General features: G+C 43.3%; 1 protein-coding gene across 3 annotated transcripts in view; it reads left to right on the top strand.

Annotated features, from left to right (window-relative positions):
• Positions 1–23,478, top strand: part of gc2 (guanylyl cyclase 2) — a 29,168-nt gene extending 5,690 nt beyond the window's left edge. For 2 of the 3 annotated variants that reach the window (XM_029754500.1, XM_029754499.1), the window contains exons 8-27: positions 539–726; positions 999–1,112; positions 1,416–1,547; positions 2,178–2,281; positions 5,728–5,846; positions 9,473–9,557; positions 9,846–9,942; positions 10,197–10,328; positions 10,586–10,666; positions 10,867–11,043; positions 11,423–11,579; positions 11,929–12,078; positions 12,575–12,723; positions 13,246–13,409; positions 14,200–14,392; positions 16,218–16,392; positions 16,529–16,627; positions 18,360–18,454; positions 18,743–18,831; positions 21,712–23,478. In XM_029754500.1, coding sequence (XP_029610360.1) covers positions 539–726; positions 999–1,112; positions 1,416–1,547; positions 2,178–2,281; positions 5,728–5,846; positions 9,473–9,557; positions 9,846–9,942; positions 10,197–10,328; positions 10,586–10,666; positions 10,867–11,043; positions 11,423–11,579; positions 11,929–12,078; positions 12,575–12,723; positions 13,246–13,409; positions 14,200–14,392; positions 16,218–16,392; positions 16,529–16,627; positions 18,360–18,454; positions 18,743–18,831; positions 21,712–21,838 — 2,627 coding nt within the window. In that variant the 3' untranslated portion in view covers positions 21,839–23,478. Of the gene's footprint in view, positions 1–538; positions 727–998; positions 1,113–1,415; positions 1,548–2,177; positions 2,282–5,727; positions 5,847–9,472; positions 9,558–9,845; positions 9,943–10,196; positions 10,329–10,585; positions 10,667–10,866; positions 11,044–11,422; positions 11,580–11,928; positions 12,079–12,574; positions 12,724–13,245; positions 13,410–14,199; positions 14,393–16,217; positions 16,393–16,528; positions 16,628–18,359; positions 18,455–18,742; positions 18,832–18,929; positions 19,034–21,711 lie in introns of all 3 variants that reach the window. The other variant, XM_029754502.1, reaches the window with a different exon arrangement.
• Positions 23,479–23,695: the final 217 nt, after the last annotated feature.

Raw genomic sequence — 23,695 nt, 5'->3', positions numbered from 1 at the left:
GATATCATACACAAGGAAGAATGCTACTTTTGACTGTATATCTTGTGAAGGGAGGAAGCCACTTTACACTATCCAGAAAGACTTATGTTCAGTTTGAATATTTCACAAAGTGTGACTGGTTGTGATGTAAAAAAATATGGTGGAACTCAAACGTTCACTTATTCAGTCAAGTCAAGTTCATTTCTTAGATTGCCAGTAAGCTATAGGCAGGTAGCCTTGAGGTAAGAGCTTTGGGCCAGTATCCAAAAGGTCGCTGGTTTCAAATCCCAGAAAGACAAGGAATGACATGGTGAAAAATCTGTAGTTGTTCCCTTGAGCAAGGCACTTGAACCCAGTCGCTTCAGGGGCGCTGGACAATCATGACCCCACTCCCTGCGGGTGTCTCAGGGGGAGTTGGGATATGCAAGACACATTTCATTACACACTTGTGTGTAACAGGATACATATAAGCACACCCCCCCCCCCCAAAAAAAAATTATAAGCTCTTCCTCTTTTTTCTTTCCACTTTCCCCTGTATTCTCTCGTTACTCCCCCCTAGTGGTGATCATGTGTATGCACTCTGCCCTGATCGGAGGGGGACCTCAGAAGCTCCTGCTAGAAACAGCCCAGGACATGAGACTGACCGAGGGATCCCTGGTGTTCCTACCCTACGACACCCTACTCTACAGCCTACCCTACCACAACGTCACCTACCCTGCCCTGAGGAGCAACAGCAAGCTACTCAAGGTGATCAGTCTTGGTTTTTTGTTGTGTGTCAGCATATGTAAAGAGTATTCATTGCATAGTGTATGTATTTTCAGTTGAATTGTATGTGTGGATTGACACCCATCTTGCCCTAACTGTCTATTCTGTTGCCCATCTAATAACGATGATTACTAGTCTGACTTTAATCTTCAATCCCTTTATAATGTGTGTATTGTTGTAGTCACATGACTGAGGAAACTGTACATGTGTTCTAAATCTGGCAAATAAAATGGATTCATTCATTTAATTTAAAGGCCTACGATGCAGTGTTGACAATCACTATAGACTCTCCCAAGACATCTTTCTACCAGGCCTATCAGGAGGCTATAAACAGGGGAGAGATAGCGGGGAATGTCAAGCCAACACAGGTAAATACATACGGTGTGTGTGTGTGTGTGTGTGTGTGTGTGTGTGTGTGTGTGTGTGTGTGTGTGTGTGTGTGTGTGTGTGTGTGTGTGTGGTACGATACGTTGAAAAATAAGAATACTTTCAAAGTCCAACCAAGCATCATTCTTTGATTCTTGAAGGATTGCGGAAAACCGTCTGGACTGAGATTTGTACAAACATGGATGTGAATAGGTTTACGCCTCATTATTTCTTCGTTGTTCACCATCTTGAACTTCCTCTCTCTCTCTCTCCATCTCACTTTCCCGCCCATCTCTCCTCTCCAGGTGTCTCCTCTGTTTGGGACCATCTACAGCTCCGTGCTGTTCATGGCCCATGCTGTCCACAGGGTCAAGGCCTCAGGGGAGTGGCTCTCTGGGGGGAACCTGGCCCGACACACCCACAACTTGGCCTTCCAGGTACATGGATGATTCAGTGACTTATATGTATCAATACTGTATTCACTGTTGGGCACTGGCCACCCGGGCTAGTTTGATACATGGACACTGATGATTTAAAGGGGTAATCTGGGATTCAAACAACAAGAAAGTGGTTACCCCCACCACTTTTTTGGGGAAACAGCTGAGGCTTGATGCTGGAGAAATGCAACCACAAAGTTATAGATGGAAATATGGATGCAAGGACTGACCGTCCATGATGTCAACATGATCGTTTAAAACCATGTTTTGAAGGACTGACCGTCCATGATATCAACATGATCGTTTAAAACCATGTTTTGAAGGACTGACCGTCCATGATATCAACATGATCATTTAAAACCATGTTTTGAAGGACTGACCGTCCATGATATCAACATGATCGTTTAAAACCATGTTTTGAAGGACTGACCGTCCATGATGTCAACATGATCGTTTTAATCTTGTTTTCAGGCTGTATTATTATTAAATGCTAAACTCTGCCAGGGCTCCAGCCACCCTGACACACACACACACACACACACACACACACACACACACACACACACACACACACACACACACACACACACACTCCTAACCCTATCTAAGCAGTTCTGTGATCTGTTCCAGGGCTTCAGCCACCCTGTGAGGACTAACATGTCTGGAGCTGGTTTGGCTGACTACGTAGTACTGGATACAGACGGAAAAACCTGGGACCTCAGGCCCACACACAGGTAGGATGGGAGAGTGACCCTAACACTACTGCATCCGTACAGAACAGACAGGTAGGATGGGAGAGTGACCCTAACACTACTGCATCCGTACAGAACAGACATGTAGGATGGGAGAGTGACCCTAACACTACTGCATCCGTACAGAACAGACAGGTAGGCTGGGAGAGTGACCCTAACACTACTGCATCCGTACAGAACAGACAGGTAGGATGGGAGAGTGACCCTAACACTACTGCATCCGTACAGAACACACAGGTAGGATGGGAGAGTGACCCTAACACTACTGCATCCGTACAGAACAGACAGGTAGGATGGGAGAGTGACCCTAACACTACTGCATCCGTACAGAACAGACATGTGGTTGACATGGTGAGGTTAGGATAACGGTTATATGGTGACATAGTATGTTGATGATTTTGGTGGTTAACGCTTTGGTATCAAACTCATTTTGCCCCGGGTGCTGCGTTCTGTCTTCAATGTGGATATATTTTCTCTCCGTCAAAATTAGCAAAAAAACAAGTCCTCTAACCTTCGTTTTGGGAGTTTTTGTAAGCTCTTTGACTATCTAGCTTTCATTTTGGTGATTATCAGTGAGCTAGACACTGTGTGAATATACAGTGGGGGAAAAAAGTATTTGATCCCCTGCTGATTTTGTACGTTTGCCCACTGAAAAAGAAAGGATCAGTCTATCATTTTAATGGTAGGTTTATTTGAACAGCGAGAGACAGAATAACAACAAAATATCCAGAAAAATGCATGTCAAAAATGTTATAAATTGATTTGCATTTTAATGAGGGAAATAAGTAATTGACCCCCTCTCAATCAGAAAGATTTCTGGCTCCAAGGTGTCTTTTATACAGGTAACAAACTGAGATTAGGAGCATACTCTTAAAGGGAGTGCTCCTAACCGCAGCTTGTTACCTGTAAAAAAGACACCTGTCCACAGAAGCAATCAATCAATCAGATTCCAAACTCTCCACCATGGCCAAGACCAAAGAGCGCTCCAAGGATGTCAGGGACAAGATTGTAGACCTACACAAGGCTGGAATGGGCTACAAGACCATCGCCAAGCAGCTTGGTGAGAAGGTGACAACATTTGGTGCAATTATTCGCAAATGGAAGAAACACAAAAGAACTGTCAATATCCCTCGGCCTGGGGCTCCATACAAGATCTCACCTTGTGGAGTTGCAATGATCATGAGAACGGTGAGGAATCAGCCCAGAACTACACGGGAGGATCTTGTCAATGATCTCAAGGCAGCTAGGACCATAGTTACCAAGAAAACAATTGGTAACACACTACGCTGTGAAGGACTGAAATCCTGCAGCGCCCCCTGCTCAAGAAAGCACATATACATGCCCGTCTGAAGTTTGCCAATGAACATCTGAATGATTCAGAGGACAACTGGTGAAAGTGTTGTGGTCAGATGAGACCAAAATGGAGCTCTTTGGCATCAACTCAACTCGCCGTGTTTGGAGGAGGAGGAATGCTGCCTATGACCACAAGAACACCATCTCCACCGTCAAACATGGAGGTGGAAACATTATGCTTTGGGGGTGTTTTTCTGCTCAGGGGACAGGACAACTTCACCGCATCAAAGGGACGATGGACGGGGCCATGTAACGTCAAATCTTGGGTGAGAACATCCTTCCCTCAGCCAGGGCATTGAAAATGGGTCGTGGATGGATATTCCAGCATGACAATGACCCAAAACACACGGCCAAGGCAACGAAGGAGTGGCTCAAGAAGAAGCACATTAAGGTCCTGGAGTGGCCTAGCCAGTCTCCAGACCTTAATCCCATAGAAAATCTGTGGAGGGAGCTGAAGGTTCGAGTTGCCAAACGTCAGCCTCAAAACCTTAATGACTTGGAGAAGATCTGCAAAGAGGAGTGGGACAAAATCCCTCCTGAGATGTGTGCAAACCTGGTGGCCAACTACAAGAAATGTCTGACCTCTGTGATTGCCAACAAGGGTTTTGCCACCAAGTACTAAGTCATGTTTTGCAGAGGGGTCAAATACTTATTTCCCTCATTAAAATGCAAATCATTTATAACATTTTTGACATGCGTTTTTCTGGATTTTTTTGTTGTTATTCTGTCTCTCAGTGTTCAAATAAACCTACCATTAAAATTATAGACTGATCATTTCCTTACCTCCCTTATCCTACCTCATTTGCACACACTGTATATAGGCTTTTTCTACTGTATTATTGACTGTATGTTTGTTTATTCCATGTGTAACTCTGTCTTGTTGTATGTGTCGAACTGCTTTGCTTTATCTTGGCCAAGTCGCAGTTGCAAATGAGAACTTGTTCTCAACTAGCCTACATGGTTAAATAAAGGTGAAATAAACATTTTAAACAGTGGTGGAAAAAGTACCCAATTGTCATACTTGATGTAAAAGTAAAGATACCTTAATAGAAAATTACTCAAATAAAAGTGAAAGTCACCCAGTAAAATACTACCTGAGCAAAAGTAGGTATTTGGTTTTAAATATACTTAAGTATCAAAAGTAAATGTAATTGCTAAAATATACTTAAATATCAAAAGTAAAAGTATAAATCATTTTAAATTCCTTATTGAGTAACCTAGACAGCACCATTTTTTTATTTTTTTTATTTACGGATAGCCAGAGGCACACTTCAACAGTCAGACATAATTTACAAACGAATCATTTGTGTTTAGTGAGTCTGCCAGATCAGAGGCAGTAGGGATGAGCAGAGATGTTCTCTTGATAAGTGCGTGAATTGGACCAATCTCCTGTCCTGTAAAGCATTAAAAATGTAATGAGTAGTTTGGGGTGGCAGGAGTAAAAAGTACAGAATTTTCTTTAGGAATGGAATGTGGAATAAACATTGTCAAAAATATAAATAGCAAAGTAAAGTACAGATACCCCCAAAAATGACTTAAGTAGTACTTTTTAAAGTATTTTTACTTAAGTACTTTACACCACTGATTTTAAAGTATATTGAGTTTGTCCATTTTTTTTTTTATTACTCAAACCACCCATGGGTATTTGACACCCCTGTTCTACAGGATAGACATATTTCTGGCGTGGTGAGGTTAGTACTCGTACTACTAATGTTAAAGACGCACTCCAGCTATGTTTGAACTTTAGTGTTAAAAAACAAAATCCCACGTATAAATGCAGTAAAGTACACACACTTAAAAAATATGTTGTGAGCAAAATAGTTTTTTGTTGTTGTTGAAAGAACTGCATACTTCATGGAGTAGGCCACTCACGGAGTTGATCTGACGGTGCTCTCTGATGTCATCGGCCTTCTCCCTTCGCTTGAAGAACAATAGAGGAGCATTAGAGAACTAAAGAGGAAACACTCACCACTCTACTTGTGATGTCATGACTGACCTGGATCAGTAAATCAGGTGTTAAATGAGATGAAAAGGAGACAGGAGTGTGACTTTAACCACAACCCCTTCCCGTACAGGATAGAGATGGCTGCTGACATGGTGAGGTTCCTGGGTAGAGATATCCACTTCCCACACGGTATCTCCCCCAAGACTGACTCCAACTGTTGGTTCATCAAAGGCATCATCTGCACTGGAGGTACACACAGTTAATCAAACTGCTCAAATCTGATAACTACTGAACCAAAATGATATAATGCCTAATTAAATCAAATCAAATTGTATTATTCACATGCGCCGAATACAATTGGTGTAGACCTTAAAGTGAAATGCTTACTTATGAGCCCCTAACCAACAATGCAGTTTAAAAAAATACGGATAAGAATAAGAAATAAAAGTAACAAGTAAATAAAGAGCAGCAGTAAAATAACAATATCGAGACTATATACAGGGGGTACCGGTACAGAGTCAATATGTGGGGGCACCGGTTAGTCGAGGTAATATGTACATGAAGGTAGAGTTATTAAAGTGACTATGCATAGATGATAACAATAGAGAGTAGCAGTGGTGTATGCAAAAAGTCTGGGTAACCATTTGATTAGGTGTTCAGGAGTCTTATGGCTTGGGGGTAGAAGCTGTTTAGAAGCCTCTTGGACCTAGACTTGGCACTCCGTGCGGTAGCAGAGAGAACAGTCTATGACTGGGGTGGCTGGAGTCTTTGACAATTTTTAGGGTTTTCCTCTGACACCGCTTGGTATAGAGGTCCTGGATGGCAGGAAGCTTGGCCCCAGTGATGTACTGGGCCGTTCGCATTACCCTCTGTAGTGCCTTGCAGTCGGAGGCCGAGCAGTTGCCGTACCAGGCAGTGATGCAACCAGTCAGGATGCTCTCGATGGTGCAGCTGTAGAACCTTTTGAGGACCCTGAGGGGGAATAGGTTTTGTCGTGCCCTCTTCACGACTGTCTTGGTGTGCTTGGACCATGTTAGTTTGTTGGTGATGTGGACATCAAGGAACTTGAAGCTCTCAACCTGCTCCACTGCAGCCCCGTCGATGACAATGGGGGCGTGCTCTGTCCTCTTTTTCCTGTAGTCCCCAATCATCTCCTCTGTCTTGATCACGTTGAGGGAGAGGTTGTTGACCTGGCACCACACGGCCAGGTCTCTGACCTCCCTATAGGCTGTCTCGTCATTGTCAGTGATCAGGCCTACCACTGTTGTGTCATCGGCAAACTTAATGATGGTATTGAAGTCGTGCCTGGCTGTGCAGTCATGAGTGAACAGGGAGTACAAGAGGGGACTGAGCATGCACCCCTGAGGGGTCCCTGTGTTGAGAATCAGCGTGGCGGATGTGTTCTTACCTACCCTTACCACCTGGGGGAGCCCGTCAGGAAGTCCAGGGTCCAGTTGCAGAGGGAGGTATTTAGTCCTCGGGTCCTTAGCTTAGTGATGAGCTTTGAGGGCACTATGGTGTTGAACGCTGGGCTGTAGTCAATAAATAGCATTTTCACATAGGTGTTCCTTTTGTCCTGGTGGGAAAGGGCAGTGTGGAGTACAATAGAGATTGCATCGTCTGTGGATCTTTTTAAAAAAAAATTTTTTTACGTCATTTAGCAGACACTCTTATCCAGAGCGACTTACAGTAGTGAATGCATACATTTCATACAATTTCATACATGTTTTGTTTTCTGTGCTGGCCCCCCGTGGGAATCGAACCCACAACCCTGGTGTTGTAAACACCATGCTCTACCAACTGAGCTACAGGGAAGTGGCGGTATGCAAATTGGAGTGGGTCTAGGGTTTCTGGGATAATGGTGTTGATGTAAGCCAAGACCAGCCTTTCAAAGCACTTCATGGCTACAGACGTGAGTGCTAAGGGTCGGTAGTCATTTAGGCAGGTTACCCTAGTGTTCTTGGGCACAGGGACTATGGTGGTCTGCTTAAAACATGTTGGTATTACAGACTCAGACAGGGAGAGGTTAAAACTGTCAGTGAAGACACTTGCCAGTTGGTCAGCGCATGCTCGCAGTACACGTCCTGGCAATACGTCTGGCCCTGCGGAATGTTGACCTGTTTAAAGGTTTTACTCACATCGGCTGCAGAGAGTTTTCCGGAACAGTCTTCCCGGAACAGCTGGTGCTCTCATGCATGTTTCAGTGTTATTTGCCTCGACGCGAGCATAGAAGTAGTTAGGCTCGTGTCACTGGGCAGCTCTCGGCTGTGCTTCCCTTTGTAGTCTGTAATGGTTTGCAAGCCCTGCAACATCCGACGAGCGCCCAAGCCGGTGTAGTACGATTAACGTATATATAGTTTGTCAATAACTGCTGAACACTGTAACATTCTACATATTTACCTCACAAATGTATCAGTTTGACATCAATTTATGTTGGAAAGTAAAACCAAATCATGTATGGATGTGGCTGTAAATACTACATCATCATTCTCCATCAGCCACTGTGCTTCAATAGGACAAAGTAGAAAGACTCCCTATGTGCTACCATTATAGCGTAGTGTACAATGCACTGCTGAAATACCTGGGATTATACAGTATATAACAATATATTCCAGCCAGTATCTGAATTTCATTGATACATTAAGCTGATGAATTTCAAGCAGAGAGACAGGAGATACTGTGTCGGTTGACAAGTCACGTAGAAAAGGTGATATTGTACAATTATCCATGGGGCAGAAATGGAATACAACACCGTGGTACGTTTTTACCGTAGCCGACTGCTTTAAAATACCACTATATCTGATTATTTGACCTACGTACTGTATGTACTGTAGTACTGTATGTACAGTAGTACTGTATGTACTGTATAAGGATAATGAAACTAAAATTGTGCATGTCAAGCTATAGTCAAATTCTGTATGGAAAATTATATTGACAATCTACTATTTTTTCTAACAGCACTTCTAAAATAACCGTTTTTAAAACGTGTATCTTGTATTCTTTGCTATTCGATTTAATGTTAGTTAATTAATTGAGTTAATTTATTTTAGTTAGTTAATTAGTTACAATACCACTATTTCTGATTATTTGTACTGTATGAGGATAATGAAACTAAAATCGTACTGTATCTACTGTAGTACTGTATGTACTGTAGTACTCTATGTACTGTGGTGCTGTATGTATTGTAGTACTGTATGTACTGTAGTACTGTATGTACTGTAGTACTCTATGTAATGTGGTACTGTATGTACTGTATAAGGAAACTGTAAGACTGATGTATTTCTCAACATGCTCATAACCTGCCATTGGATACAAATGATGTAAAGAATTGTGCATGTGAAGTTATAGTCAAATACTGTATGGAAAATTACCATCTAATATTTGTGTGTTCAGCACTTCAAAAATAACAGTTCTTAAAACGTGTATCTTGTTTTGCTATTGGACTTAACGTTAGTTAAAATGACTAAATGGTGAGCATATCATTATCTGATGTATTGGTGACTAAACTAAATGTTCTCATGAATGACCCTGGGGTGAAAGATGTGTAAAACTCTAATGAATGCACAATCAAAGGTTCTGAACAGAAGACAGCGGGTATTACGCTGGGCTGGAAAGTAAAACCGGCTTCCCTGTGGCTCAGTTGGTAGAGCATGGTGTGTGCAACGCCAGGGTTGTGGGTTCGATTCCCACGGGGGGCCAGTACAAAAAAATGCATGAAATGAAATGTATTCATTACTGTAAGTCGCTCTGGATAAGAGCGTCTGGTAAATGTATTACAAATGTTATCAGTTTAGAGTTTTGTACTTAAGAGTTTTGAAAATACTTGTGAAAATAACACCAACACGATTGAAAAATTGCTGAAATGTTTTCCCCAGGTGTGGATCCGTTCTCTGCTGTTAGGATCTTCCTGGGATTCGTCCAGATTGGTTTCGTCTTGTTTATTCTAACCTACTGCATCAAGTAAAGCTCTACAACATGATCTTGCCTATACAGTCCTTCTCATACACGTTCCACTATACATACTGGCCACAATTCCAAACTAATGGGAAAGATAGGCACCATCTAACTCTTAACATCTTAGTTGTCTGACCAGTTGAGTTGGGTGAACTGTCCCTGAATTGTTAGCATTGGCCCTTTGAAGGGCCACCCCTAGAGTGAATGTGTAACATAATTCTATTGGTTATGGTCTTAATGAGGTCAACCATCCATAACTTCTCTTTGTTTGTGTCTCTGTCTCTTGTTGTCTAGGCGACGCATCAACCACATCCGGTTGTTCCGGGGTCCCAACAAGATCCTGCTCACCCTTGACGACGTCACCTTCATCAACCCGTCGCTTAGCAACAAGGTCAGCAGTTCTAGATCAACTTTTAAGGAACTTTTTTTGTTGCTTTATCGTTTGAGCCTTTTCTATTTGCAAAATGTTAATATTTGTTTTAAAAAATATATATATATTATTGAATGTACAGAGCGACAGACCGAAACAGTTGGGGGCAGGGGTCCATGTTCTTTACTGATTTGCCTAGTTAAATAAAGGTCAAATGAATAAATAAATGTTGTAGTGAAACTTAAACTATGATGTCTCCTCTGTAACATTCTCAGAAGCTTAGTATAGACAGTAACAGAAAGATCAGTGGAGTCTCTCTGACGAGCCATTCACAGCACAGCCCCACGTCCCCCTTCTCTGAACAATCACCTGCTACCTACGAGAACTCCAACGTCGTCCTCTATGAGGTGAGACAGAGTAGAATGGTTGATTGATTGATCAAATGTTTGATTCATTTGTTATGACAAACTGCGTAAATGTAATACATGTTTGTGATGAACATCTGAGGGTGTAAATTCTTGACTATTATGGCCCAATATCTTAAGATTGGTTCAGTAAGATAGATTTGGAGCCAAATACAAAGAAACGGACACATACTTGTAATAGGCTATTTTAGTATTTGATACCATAGATAAATAAAATGTTGTTGTTTTTTTTTCTCCAGGGAGACTGGGCATGGCTGAAGAGACTACCTCATGGCGCGTTCAGGAATATCAACCCCAAAACCAGTGACGTATTTGAATTGGTGGGTTTCCTTTAGAAATATATATTTATTCATGTTTATTCATATCCTTGGGTATAGTTTCCTTTAATGTTGATGCTGTTCTGTTGTTGTTGTATTTTCAGTAGTTCTCCACCCTGTTGCAAATACGATACCAAATCCATACAATTCCTACTTCAATCTGCACTGACCCCCTAACCTCTAACCCCTGACCCCCCCCCCAGATGAAGGACATGCGTCATGAGAACATTAACCTTTTCCTGGGTTTCTTCCACGACTGTGGAGTGTTTGCCATCGTAACCGAGTTCTGCACCAGGGGAAGCATGGAAGACCTTTTGCTCAATGAGGATGTCAAACTGGATTGGATGTTCAAGTCATCACTACTGCTGGACCTTATTAAGGTAGGGTGGAGGGAGGGCGAGAGAGGGAGAGGGAGAAAGAGAGGAGAGGAAGGGATGGATGTTCAAGTCATCTCGACTATTAGACCTTATTAACGTGAGGAAGGGAGGGATGGAGGCATGACTAGGAAAGGAAGAAGAGGGGATAGAGAAAGGGCAGGAGATGTCAAAGTTCCTCAGCCGGAGGGAGGAAGGGAGGGATGGAGGCATGACTAGGAAAGGAAGAAGAGGGGATAGTGAAAGGGCAGGAGATGTCAAAGTTCCTCAGCCGGAGGGAGGGAGGGTTCTAAAGTGAATGAGGTAAGGTGGAAGAGCATGTCTGGCTTCCATGCTTATCTCCAGTGTTCTGTCTCTGAGTTCTATGTTCCGTGTTCTCCCCCAGGGTATGAAGTACCTGCACCACAGGAACTTGTATCATGGTCGTCTGAAGAGCAGGAATTGTGTGGTGGACGGACGCTTCGTCCTGAAGATCTCTGACTACGGATACAACGAGGTTCTAGAGGCAGCAAAGTTCCCCTACACAGAACCTCCTGCAGAGGGTGAGTAGGTCTGGAGAGGAGTGGAGAGAGTTTTGCCTTGAGTCTGGACAGAGTTCCGTCTGGACAGGGTTCCGTCTGGACAGGGTTCCGTCTGGACAGGGTTCCGTCTGGACAGGGTTCCGTCTGGACAGGGTTCCGTCTAGAGAGGGTACCATCTGGACAGGGTTCCGCCTGGACAGGGTTCCATCTGGACAGGGTTCCGTCTGGACAGGGTTCCGTCTGGACAGGGTTCCGTCTAGAGAGGGTTCCGTCTAGAGAGGGTTCCGTCTGGACAGGGTTCCGTCTGTGTTTATGTACAGTATGTGTTTGTTTGGTTCTCTTCCTGTGTGTGTGTGCCCCTCCCTCCTAGACCTGTTGTGGACTGCCCCTGAGATTCTGCGTGGCCCCTCCCCCGGTCTCTACGGCAGTCTCCATGGAGATGTGTACAGCTTCGCCATCATCATGCAGGAAGTGGTCATGAGAGGCCCGCCTTTCTACATGCTGGAGCAGTCTGCTGCAGGTAAGAGACTACATTACCCAGAGTACACCTGTACTACAGGCAACAGAAGTGGTCATGAGAGGCCCGCTTTTCTACATGCTGGAGCAGTCTTCTGCAGGTAAGAGACTACATTACCCAGAGTACACCTGTACTACAGGTAACAGAAGTGGTCATGAGGGGCCCACCATTATGCATGATGGGGCAGTCTTTCGCAGGTAAGAGATTTCTTGGTATCACTTTATTTGGATAGTACCATTTGTCAGTAAGACCTGTCCCTCTCCATTAGATGTTTCTGCCATTGTGAGACAATAAAGTTGTGATTTGAATTGAATATGACTGGCTCTATGTAAATGTCTTTCTGTGATTCCATGAATTTTATCTCATCGCCTCCATCGCAAACATATTGGAGGAGACGATCTCAGGCCCCTCCCCTCAAACCTTCTTTTCCAATGAGTTTTAAGGAGGAATTGAGGAAATATGAATTTAGCTGAATAGTCCTCTGACCCCTGTCCTCCAGAGTTGATCCAGAAAATCCGTAAGCCCCCTCCTCTGTGTCGTCCGGTGGTCTCCCCTGACTACGCCCCTATGGAGTGTATCCAGCTGATGAAACAGTGTTGGAACGAAGAGCCAGACAGACGGCCATGCTTCGACGAGATCTTTGACCTGGTACAGAGGGTGGGGGTGGGTTATACAATGCCTTCAAATCTGTGTGTTTGTTTCAGAAACTCAAACTCTCTCTCTCTATTCCTCTCTCTCTCTCTCTATCTCTCTCTATCTCTCTCTTCCTCTCTCTCTCTCTCTCTCTCTCTCTCTGTCCCCTCTCTCTCTCTCTCTCTCTCTCTCTCTCTCTCTCTGTCCCTCTCTCTCTCTCTCTCTCTCTCTCTCTCTCTCTCTCTCTCTCTCTATCCCTCTCTCTCTATTCCCTCTCTCTCTCTTCCTCTCTCTATCCCTCTCTCTCTCTATCCCCCTCTCTCTCTATCCCCCTCTCTCTCTATCCTTCTCTCTCTGTTCCTCTCTCTATCCCTCTCTCTCTCTATCCCTCTCTCTCTCTATCCCCCTCTCTCTCTCTATCCCTCTCTCTCTCTATCCCCCTCTCTCTCTATCCTTCTCTCTCTCTCTTCCTCTCTCTCTCTCTCTCTCTCTCTCTCTCTCTCTCTCTCTCTCTCTCCCCTTCTTCTCTGTCTCCAGTTTAAGAACATCAACAAGGGCAGGAAGACCAACATCATAGATTCCATGTTGAGGATGCTGGAGCAGTACTCCTCTAACCTGGAGGAGCTGATCAGAGAGAGGACCGAGGAGCTGGAGATAGAGAAACAGAAGACTGAGAAACTACTCACTCAGATGCTGCCACCGTAAGTACACACACACACACACACACACACACACACACACACACACACACACACTGGAGGAGCTGATCAGAGAGAAGACCGAGGAGATGGAGAAACAAAAGAAGGATAAACTACTCACTCAGATGCTCACACATACACACACACAAACCCCCCTCACACACTCCCTCTCTTTCCTAGGACGGTTGCGAATGCCCTGAAGGTGGGTGGTACAGTGGAACATACACACACACAAACCCCCCCCTCACACACTCCCTCTCTTTCCTAGGACGGTTGCGAATGCCCTGAAGGTGGGTGGTACAGTGGAACATACACACACACAAACCCCCCCCTCACACACTCCCTCTCTTTCCTAGGACGGTTGCGAATGCCCTGAAGGTGGGTGGTACAGTGGAACATACACACACACAAACCCCCCCTCACACACTCCCTCTCTTTCCTAGGACGGTTGCGAATGCCCTGAAGGTGGGTGGTACAGTGGAACATACACACACACAAACCCCCCCCTCACACACTCCCTCTCTTTCCTAGGACGGTTGCGAATGCCCTGAAGGTGGGTGGTACAGTGGAACATACACACACACAAACCCCCCCCTCACACACTCCCTCTCTTTCCTAGGACGGTTGCGAATGCCCTGAAGGTGGGTGGTACAGTGGAACATACACACACACAAACCCCCCCCTCACACACTCCCTCTCTTCCTAGGACGGTTGCGAATGCCCTGAAGTTGGGTGGTACAGTGGAACATACACACACACAAACCCCCACTCACACACTCCCTCTCTTTCCTAGGACGGTTGCGAATGCCCTGAAGGTGGGTGGTACGGTGGAACCGGAGTACTTTGACAACGTGACGCTGTACTTCAGTGACATCGTTGGCTTCACCACCATCTCAGCCAATAGCGAGCCCATCGAAGTGGTTGACCTTCTGAACGACCTCTACACGCTGTTTGACGCCATCATTGGCAACCACGACGTCTATAAGGTAGAGAGAGAGAGAGAGAGAGAGAGAACCACACTTTAATCACACAATGACACTCACCAGTGCCCTACAACTAAGAATCTGGAGCAAAGTTACTAGCTACTACTAAAACTTCCTGTAGGGAAACTTAACAGTGCCCAATTGGCTTCGGTCTGCCCAGTACATTTCCCTTTATATATACAGTACCAGTCAAAAGTTTGGACACAGATACTCATTCAAGGGTGTTTTTTATTTTTACTATTTTCTACATTGTAGAATAATAGTGAAGACATCAAAACTATAAAATAACACATATGGAATCATGTAGTAACCAAAAAAGTGTTAAACATATCAAGAAATATTTGTATTTATAGATTCTTTAAAGTAGCTACCCATTCTCTCAACCAGCTTCACCTGGAATGCTTTTCCAACAGTCTTGAAAGAGTTCCCACATATGCTGAGCACTTGTTGGCTGCTATTCCTTCACTCTGTGGTCCAACTCATCCCAAACCATCTTAATTGGGTTGAGTTCGGGTGATTGTGGTGGCCAGGTTTTCTGATGCAGCACATCACTCTCCTTCTTGGTCAAATAACCCTTACACAGCCTGGAGGTGTGTAGGGTCATTGTCCTGTTGAAAACAAAGGATCACTAAGCACAAACCAGATGGGATGTTGTATCGCTGCCATGCTGGTTAAGTGAGCATTGAACTCTAAATAAATCACTGACAGTGTCACCAGCAACCACACCATCACACCTCCTCCTCCGTGCTTCACGCTGGAAACCATACATGCAGAGATCATCCGTTCACCTACTCTGTGTCTCACAAAGACAAGGTGGTTGGAAACCAAAATTCTAACATTTGGACTCATCAGACCAAAGGACAATTTCCACCGGTCTAATGTCCATTGCTCGTGTTTCTTGGCCCAAGCAAGTCTCTTATTATTATTGGTGTCCTTTAGTAGTGGTTTCTTTGCAGCAAGTCGACCATGAAGGCCTGATTCACACAGTCTCCTCTGAACAGTTGATGTTGAGATGTGTCTGTTACTTGAACTCGGTGAATCATCTATTTGGGCTGCAATTTCTGAGGCAGGTAACTCTAATGAACTTATCCTCTGCAGCAGAGGTAACTATGGGTCTTCCTTTCCTGTGGTGGTCCTCATGAGAGCCAGTTTCATCATAACGCTTGATGGTTTTTGCGGCTGCACTTGAAGAGACTTTAAAAGTTCTTGAAATGTTCTATATTGACTGACCTTCATGTCTTAAAGTATTGATGGACTGTCGTTTCTCTTTGCTTATTTGAGCTGTTCTTGCCATAATATGGACTTGGTCTTTTACCAAATAGGGCTATCTTCTGTATACCACCTCTACCTTGTCACAACACAACTGATTGGCTCAAACGCATTAAGAAGGAAAGAAATTCCAAAAATGAACTTTTAACAAGGCACACCTGTTAATTGAAATGCACTCCAGGTGACTACCTCATGAAGCTGGTTGAGATAATGCCAAGTGTGCAAAGCTGTCATCAAGCACAGGGTGGCTACTTTGAAGAATCTCAAATATAAAATATATTTAGACTTGTTTAACACTTTTTTGGTTACTACATGATTCCATATGTGTTATTTCATAGTTTGGATTTCTTCACTATTATTCTACAATGTAGAAAATAGTAAAAACAAAGAAAAACCCTTGAATGAGTAGGTGTGTCCAAACTTTTGACTGGTACTATATATATATATATATATATATATATATATATATATATATATATATATATATATACTGTATATATCACCTGAAGTTAATTGACCAATCAAAATGTTTTCCACCCGTCCTCCTCTCTACCCATAGGTGGAGACGATAGGCGATGCCTACATGGTGGCGTCAGGGTTACCGGTTGCCAACGGAGATCGTCACGCGGCAGAGATATCCAACATGGCGCTAGACATCCTCAGTGCTGTGGGCACCTTCAAGATGAGACACATGCCTGACGTACCTGTACGGATACGCATAGGCCTACACTCAGGTGAGAGATACAGGGGGTACACACATACATATGAACGCACATGCACAAAAAACACACAGTGCCTATCTATAGTGTGTGTGTGTGTGTGTGTGTGTGTGTGTGTGTGTGTGTGTGTGTGTGTGTGTGTGTCTTGTAGGTCCGTGTGTGGCGGGGGTGGTGGGATTGACCATGCCTAGATACTGTCTGTTCGGAGACACTGTCACCACAGCCTCTCGTATGGAGTCCACCGGGATGCGTAAGTTATAATACACGATGCACTGCTGCAGTGCCTTCGGAAAGTAGTGCGACCTCTTAACTTTTTCCAAAGTTTGTTACGTTACAGCCTTATTCTAAAACAGTTTTTTTTCAATCTACACACAATACCCCATAATGACGAACCAAAAACAGGTTTTTAGAAATAAAAAATATATTTAAAAAAATGAAATCTAACATTTACATAAGTATTCAGATCCTTTACTCAGTACTTTGTTGAAGCACCATTGGCAGTGATTACAGCCTCAAATCTTCTTTTGTATGATGCTACAGGTTTGGCACACCTGTATTTGCAGAGTTTCTCCCATTCTTCTCTGCAGATCCTCTCAAGCTCTGTCAGGTTGGATGGGGAGCATTGCTGCACAGCTATTTTCAGGTCTCTCCAGATGTTAGATTGGGTTTAAGTCTGGGCTCTGGCTGAGCCACTCAAGGACATTCAGAGACTTGTCCCGAAGCTACTCTTGCATTGTCCTAGCTGTGTGCTTAAGGTCATTGTCTTGTTGGAAGGTGAACCTTCGCCCCAGTCTGAGGTCCTGAGCACTCTGGAGCAGGTTTTCATCAAGGATCTCTCTGTCCTTTGCTCCGTTTATCTTTACCTCAATTCTGACTAGGATTGCCGCTGAAAACGTCCCCACAGCATGATGTTGCCACCACCATCATTCACCGTAGGGATGGTGCCAGGTTTCCTCTAGACGTGATGCTTGGCATTCAGGCCAAAGAGTTCAATCTTGGTTTCATCAGACCAGAGAATCTTGTTTCTCATGGTCTGATAGTCTTTAGGTGCCTATTGGCAAACTCCAAGTGGGCTGTCATGTGCCTTTTACCGTCTGGCCACTCTACCATACAGGCCTGATTGGTGGTGTGCTGCAGAGATGGTTGTCCTTCTGGAAGATTCTCCCATCTCCACAGAGGAACTCTGGAGCTCTGTCAGATTGACCATCGGGTACTTGGTCACCTCCCTGACCAAGGCCCTACTCCCCCGATTGCTCAGTTTGGCCAGGCGACCAGCTCTAGGAAGAGTCTTGGTGGTTCCAAACTTCTTCCATTTAAGAATGATGGAGGCCACTGTGTTCTTGGGGACCTTTAATGCGGCAGACATTTTTTTGTACTCTTCCCCAGATCTGTGCCTCGACACAATTCTGTCTCTGAGTTCTACGGACAATTCCTGTGAACTCATGGCTTGGTTTTTGCTCTGACATGCACTGTCAACTGTTAGACCTTATATAGACAGGTGTGTGTCTTTCCACATCATGTCCAATCAATTAAATTTAACACAGGTGGACTCCAAGTTGAAGAAACATCTCAAGGATCATCAGGGGAAAGAGGATGCATCTGAGCTCAATTTCGAGTCGCATAGCAAAGGGTCTGAATACTTATGTAAATAAGGTACTTATGTTAGATTTTATTTAAATGAATTTGCTAAAGTTTCTAAAAACACGTTTTCGCTTTGTCGTTATGCGTTATTGTGTAGTAGATTGCTGAGAAAAAACAATATATTTCATCCATTTTAGAATAAGGCTATAACGTTACAAAATGTAGAAAACGTCAAGGGGTCTGAATACTTTCTGAAGGCACTGTATATGCACTGTTCTAGCTTCTGTTCATTCTAAAGAAGTTAAGGACTTGTCGTGGGTGCATGAAAGAGCCATGAAGCTTCTCTAGAGAGTGTCTATGTGAACTTGACTTTGTGAGTGTCCTGCCGCCTGTATTTGCAGCCTACAGAATCCATGTCCATAACAGCACAGTTAAAATCCTGTTGGAACTCAAGGCAGGATACAAGGTGCAACTGAGAGGCAAAACTGACCTGAAGGTAAGAGACAAAAGACTGACTATACCTGGGACCACCGTCATGTTGCATACAGTAAGCTCAGATCTCCCTAGAACTACCAAGAACTGTCTAGAACTACCAAGAACTCTCTAGAACTACCAAAAACTCTCTAGAACTACCAAAAACTCTCTAGAACTACCAAGAACTCTCTAGAACTACCAAGAACTCTCTAGAACTACCAAGAACTCTCTAGAAACTCCCTACTGAACTCTCTGTCTCTCACTCTCTCCTCTCCCTATCCTTTCCTCCTATACTCTCTCCTCTCCGCAGGGAAAAGGAGGAACAGAGGAGACCTACTGGCTCATAGGGAAGGACAACTTTGAGAAACCTCTCCCCGTCCCCCCTGAATTCAAGAAAGGGTAAGGAACGCCTTCCTCCCTTCCCTCCGCCGTCACTCCTCCACTGTCTGTGCCTTTTCTTGTTGATCCTGCCTCTGTGTCCGATTCGTTTTCCACAGGCAAATGGCTCATGGCCTGCAGATGGAGGAGATAGCGAGGTACAAGAAGAAAAAAGCTGAGAAACTGCAACAGCTTACAAAGAAGAATAACTGAATTACATAAGGTAATGTTATGCATGGAAAATGTATAACATTACTTGTTTGGTGACGTTTTTACTTGCTGTAGTTTGGGACTTGCCAGGCGGTCATTGTACATAACAATTTGTTCTTACCTGACTTGCCTGGTTAGATCAAGGTTCAATAAATAAAACTCAATCAAACCTGGTTTGGTTTACCACTCAATATCGTTCATATTCATTTATTGGTCACTGATCAAATCAGTTCTTCTACTTTACAAGTTTAAGGCCGGGATTCAATCAAATGTGCGTTTTCGACAATGCACTTTTGATTCAATCCCGGCCTAAGTTTCACTTGTAAACAGTGATATGTGAAGATTTGATTCTGAGTATTTCACTATAATTTTACTGGTATGAGAGCACTAATGTGTTTTGTAATAGAGCAAATAATCCTGATCCTATCATAACTACCCCTGGGAGGGCAGAGACCTTGATACATCTGGGACACGTACCTACCATATAGTTAATATGTTATGTGAGCTGGGACAGGTACCTACCATATAGTTAATATTTGAGCTGGGACAGGTAGCTACTATATAGTTAATATGTTATGTGAGCTGGGACAGGTAGCTACTATATAGTTAATATGTTATGTGAGCTGGGACAGGTTGATACTATGTAGTTACTATGTTATGTGAGCTGGGACAGGTAGATACTATGTAGTTAATATGTGAGCTGGGACAGGTGGCTACTATATAGTTACTATGTTATGGGAGCTGGGACAGGTAGATACTATATAGTTAATATGTGAGCTGGGACAGGTAGATACTATATAGTTAATATGTTATGTGAGCTGGGACAGGTAGCTACCATATAGTTAATATGTTATGTGAGCTGGGACAGGTAGCTACCATAGTTAATATGTGAGTTGGGACAGGTGCCTACCATAGTTACTATGTTATGTGAGCTGGGACAGGTAGATACTATATAGTTAATATGTTATGTGAGCTGGGACAGGTAGCTACCATAGTTAATATGTTATGTGAGCTGGGACAGGTAGCTACCATATAGTTAATATGTTATGTGAGCTGGGACAGGTAGATACTATATAGTTACTATGTTATGTGAGCGGGGTCAGGTAGCTACCATAGTTAATATGTTATGTGAGCTGGGACAGGTAGTTACTATGTTATGTGAGCTGGGACAGGTAGCTACTATATAGTTAATATGTGAGTTGGGACAGGTGGCTACCATAGCTACTATGTTATGTGAGCTGGGACAGGTAGATACTATATAGTTAATATGTTATGTGAGCTGGGACAGGTAGATACTATGTAGTTAATATGTTATGTGAGCTGGGACAGGTAGATACTATGTAGTTAATATGTTATGTGAGCTGGGACAGGTAGCTACTATATAGTTAATATGTTATGTGAGCTGGGACAGGTAGATACTATGTAGTTACTATGTTATGTGAGCTGGGACAGGTAGTTACTATATAGTTAATATGTTATGTGAGCTGGGACAGGTAGATACTATATAGTTAATATGTTATGTGAGCTGGGACAGGTAGATACTATATAGTTAATATGTTATGTGAGCTGGGACAGGTAGTTACTATATAGTTAATATGTTATGTGAGCTGGGACAGGTAGCTACCATGTAGTTAATATGTTATGTGAGCTGGGACAGGTAGATACTATATAGTTAATATGTTATGTGAGCTGGGACAGGTAGTTACTATGTTATGTGAGCTGGGACAGGTAGCTACCATAGTTAATATGTGAGTTGGGACAGGTAGATACCATAGTTACTATGTTATGTGAGCTGGGACAGGTAGATACTATATAGTTAATATGTTATGTGAGCTGGGACAGGTAGCTACCATATAGTTAATATGTTATGTGAGCTGGGACAGGTAGATACTATATAGTTAATATGTTATGTGAGCTGGGACAGGTAGCTACCATAGTTAATATGTTATGTGAGCTGGGACAGGTAGATACTATATAGTTACTATGTTATGTGAGCTGGGACAGGTACCTACCATATAGTTAATATGTGAGCTGGGACAGGTAGCTACTATATAGTTAATATGTTATGTGAGCTGGGACAGGTAGCTACCATAGTTACTATGTTATGTGAGCTGGGGCAGGTAGATACTATATAGTTAATATGTTATGTGAGCTGGGACAGGTAGCTACCATATAGTTAATATGTTATGTGAGCTGGGACAGGTAGCTACCATGTAGTTAATATGTTATGTGAGCTGCCTAGATAGACTGCTGCCTACAGTGTGGAATCCCAGATATGTTGTTGTTTGTACTGTATGTTACGCGGTCTTTGTATGTTGTATGTTGTCTATGTTTGTCCCTTAAGTTTTGTTCCTAAAAACTCACTAACTTTTTGTGTCGTAGTTACATATTTATCATTTGATGCCAATACCACTATAATGTTTATATGATATTGAACAGAGTTGGTGTTTCATGAAACGTATGAACCCTTAACTGGTCCACAGTACTGTTTCTCCCTGATAGTTCTTTGATGTATTCTTAAATGTCACCAGTGAGTCTAGTCGCCTGGTGTCCCAGGTCTGATTCTGACCAGCAGTACTGCGGCTGGACGTCGAGGCCTGGAACTGACTGACCCCTAGTGTAAGCCACTGTTATGTGGAAACACTCTGGGCTAAATCTCTCTCTCTCTTTGTTGTATTTTGTGTGTTCCAGGTCTGTCCAGGAGATCAAGGACTTCAAGCTGCTCCTCCAGAAGGCTGTGAAGAAGATCTCCACTGTCAGAACGGTGGCTATGGTTACTATGGTGGACGACGACAACGTCATGATGCACCACCACTGACCAATCAGACTTCATGACGCACCACCACTGACCTTTGACCCTAGCCAGAAAGAGGCATCATGGGAGCTACAGCAAAGGCATATTTTGACTCCATTTTGAATCAATGGAACTTGGGGCTGACCAATGAGGACCAGCAATCCTTACTGTCGCTCCATGGTCAACGAGGAGGGAACAGCAGGGAGGGAGAGGACCCAGTGACAAGTTTGCATCTGCAAGTTATTGGTGAATATTCAGAAAGGGGCACTTACAAGTGTCTGGTCATGCATTGCCCAAGCAACAGTGTGTGCGTGCTCCTGCGTCTGCATGCGCCGGCGTGTGTGTGTGTGACGGGGGAGGGGAAGTGAAAGGATGTGCTGTGTAGAGATTACTGCAGCTTGTTTTAAATATGAAGCATCTTGCCGGACGGTAGGACGATGAGTCACCTGGGCCAGGGACTATTATTAGAACTATCAGTAGGACTGTTACTCAGTAAACCACGGATCGGATCTGTCCAGTGAGTCTACTCGCTTGGTCTCCCATGAACGCTTTGCTCAAAGCCTCTTCCTGCTTTTCTTCTCCTCCTAATTTCCTCCTTCTCATCCTCCTCTCTTCGTGCCCTGATGAAACAGTCTCTCTTGATCGTCATGCTCCCCGCAGTCCCACGTTTCCAGGAAGCACACTCTGTCCGTCTGCTGACTTACTGAAACGGCAGCTTTGCTTTTTCTTGTTCTTGCATGTTGTGTTATGTTGATGTTCTTTAATGTAAACCTCAGACTCTTCCAGGAAAACTCCAGCAAAACTCTCCCAGAATTCTGAACCGCATAGGTCAAATCAAATTGTATTTGTCACATGCACTGAATACAACAGGTGTAGGTTTACTTACGAGCTATTTTCCCAACAATGCAGTGCAAAAAAACAACAATTACAAAAAATATGATGGGTCAGTGACGGGCCGCTACAGATGTAAAAATCCCCGTATAAGTGATGCGTTTCTGTAACATGTATAACACATCTGTGAAATCACTCACAAAAGGCTTGAGATGTTTAAATGAATGAGTATATTGGTGGGGCCTAGAAGGGACTGTTATATACAGTAGGTGCTCACTGAGACACTTTGTAAGTGAGAGACAATCCATCAAATATACACTCTGATGACACACAAACAAGTCAGTTAAGAACAAGTTCTTATTTTCAATGACGGCCTAGGAACAGTGGGTTAACTGCCTTGTTCAGGGGCAGAACGACAGATTTTTACCTTGTCAGCTCAGGGATTCGATCTTGCAACCTTTCGGTTACAAGTTCAACACTAACCACTAGGCTAAAATACAAAAAATACATTCTGATGACGCACAAACATTCCTATACGGATGTCTTTCTGAATAATTCTTTCCATCATCATTTTTCAACATGCCTGTATTATAACCAATTCAAGATGATATAATATTTTGTTTGTTTACTTGTGTTGATTGTATTCATGTATAATTGTGTACTGTAACTTGTTAGCATGGCTTGCAATACAAATGTGAAAATTGTCACTAGTGGTCAGTTAACCCACAATAATGCACTTTCATGCCCCATATGTGACAGACAATATGTAGGTCTACAGTGTGGTTATATAGTTCAATGATGAAAAGACGGCACACGGTTACAATAAACGTATTCGCTAGATCACAAATACTGTATTTTTGGTATTCTGAATGGCATTCAAATTAGATACACAGAGGTAAACCTAATAGCCTTATCAATTATGAAAACAATTTGTATCGGTGGTTAGCAGAGGTAATTTACTCTACCCTTCTCCCATGTACTGTCCCCACTCCACATGTCACAGGTTTTAACCAGTAGAGATTAAAAGGGACTTCTGACATGCAAACCAAT

This window comes from Salmo trutta, chromosome 5, assembly GCF_901001165.1.
Source record: "Salmo trutta chromosome 5, fSalTru1.1, whole genome shotgun sequence".
NCBI classification, from domain to species: domain Eukaryota; kingdom Metazoa; phylum Chordata; class Actinopteri; order Salmoniformes; family Salmonidae; genus Salmo; species Salmo trutta.
This window is presented reverse-complemented; position numbering and strand designations above follow the sequence as displayed.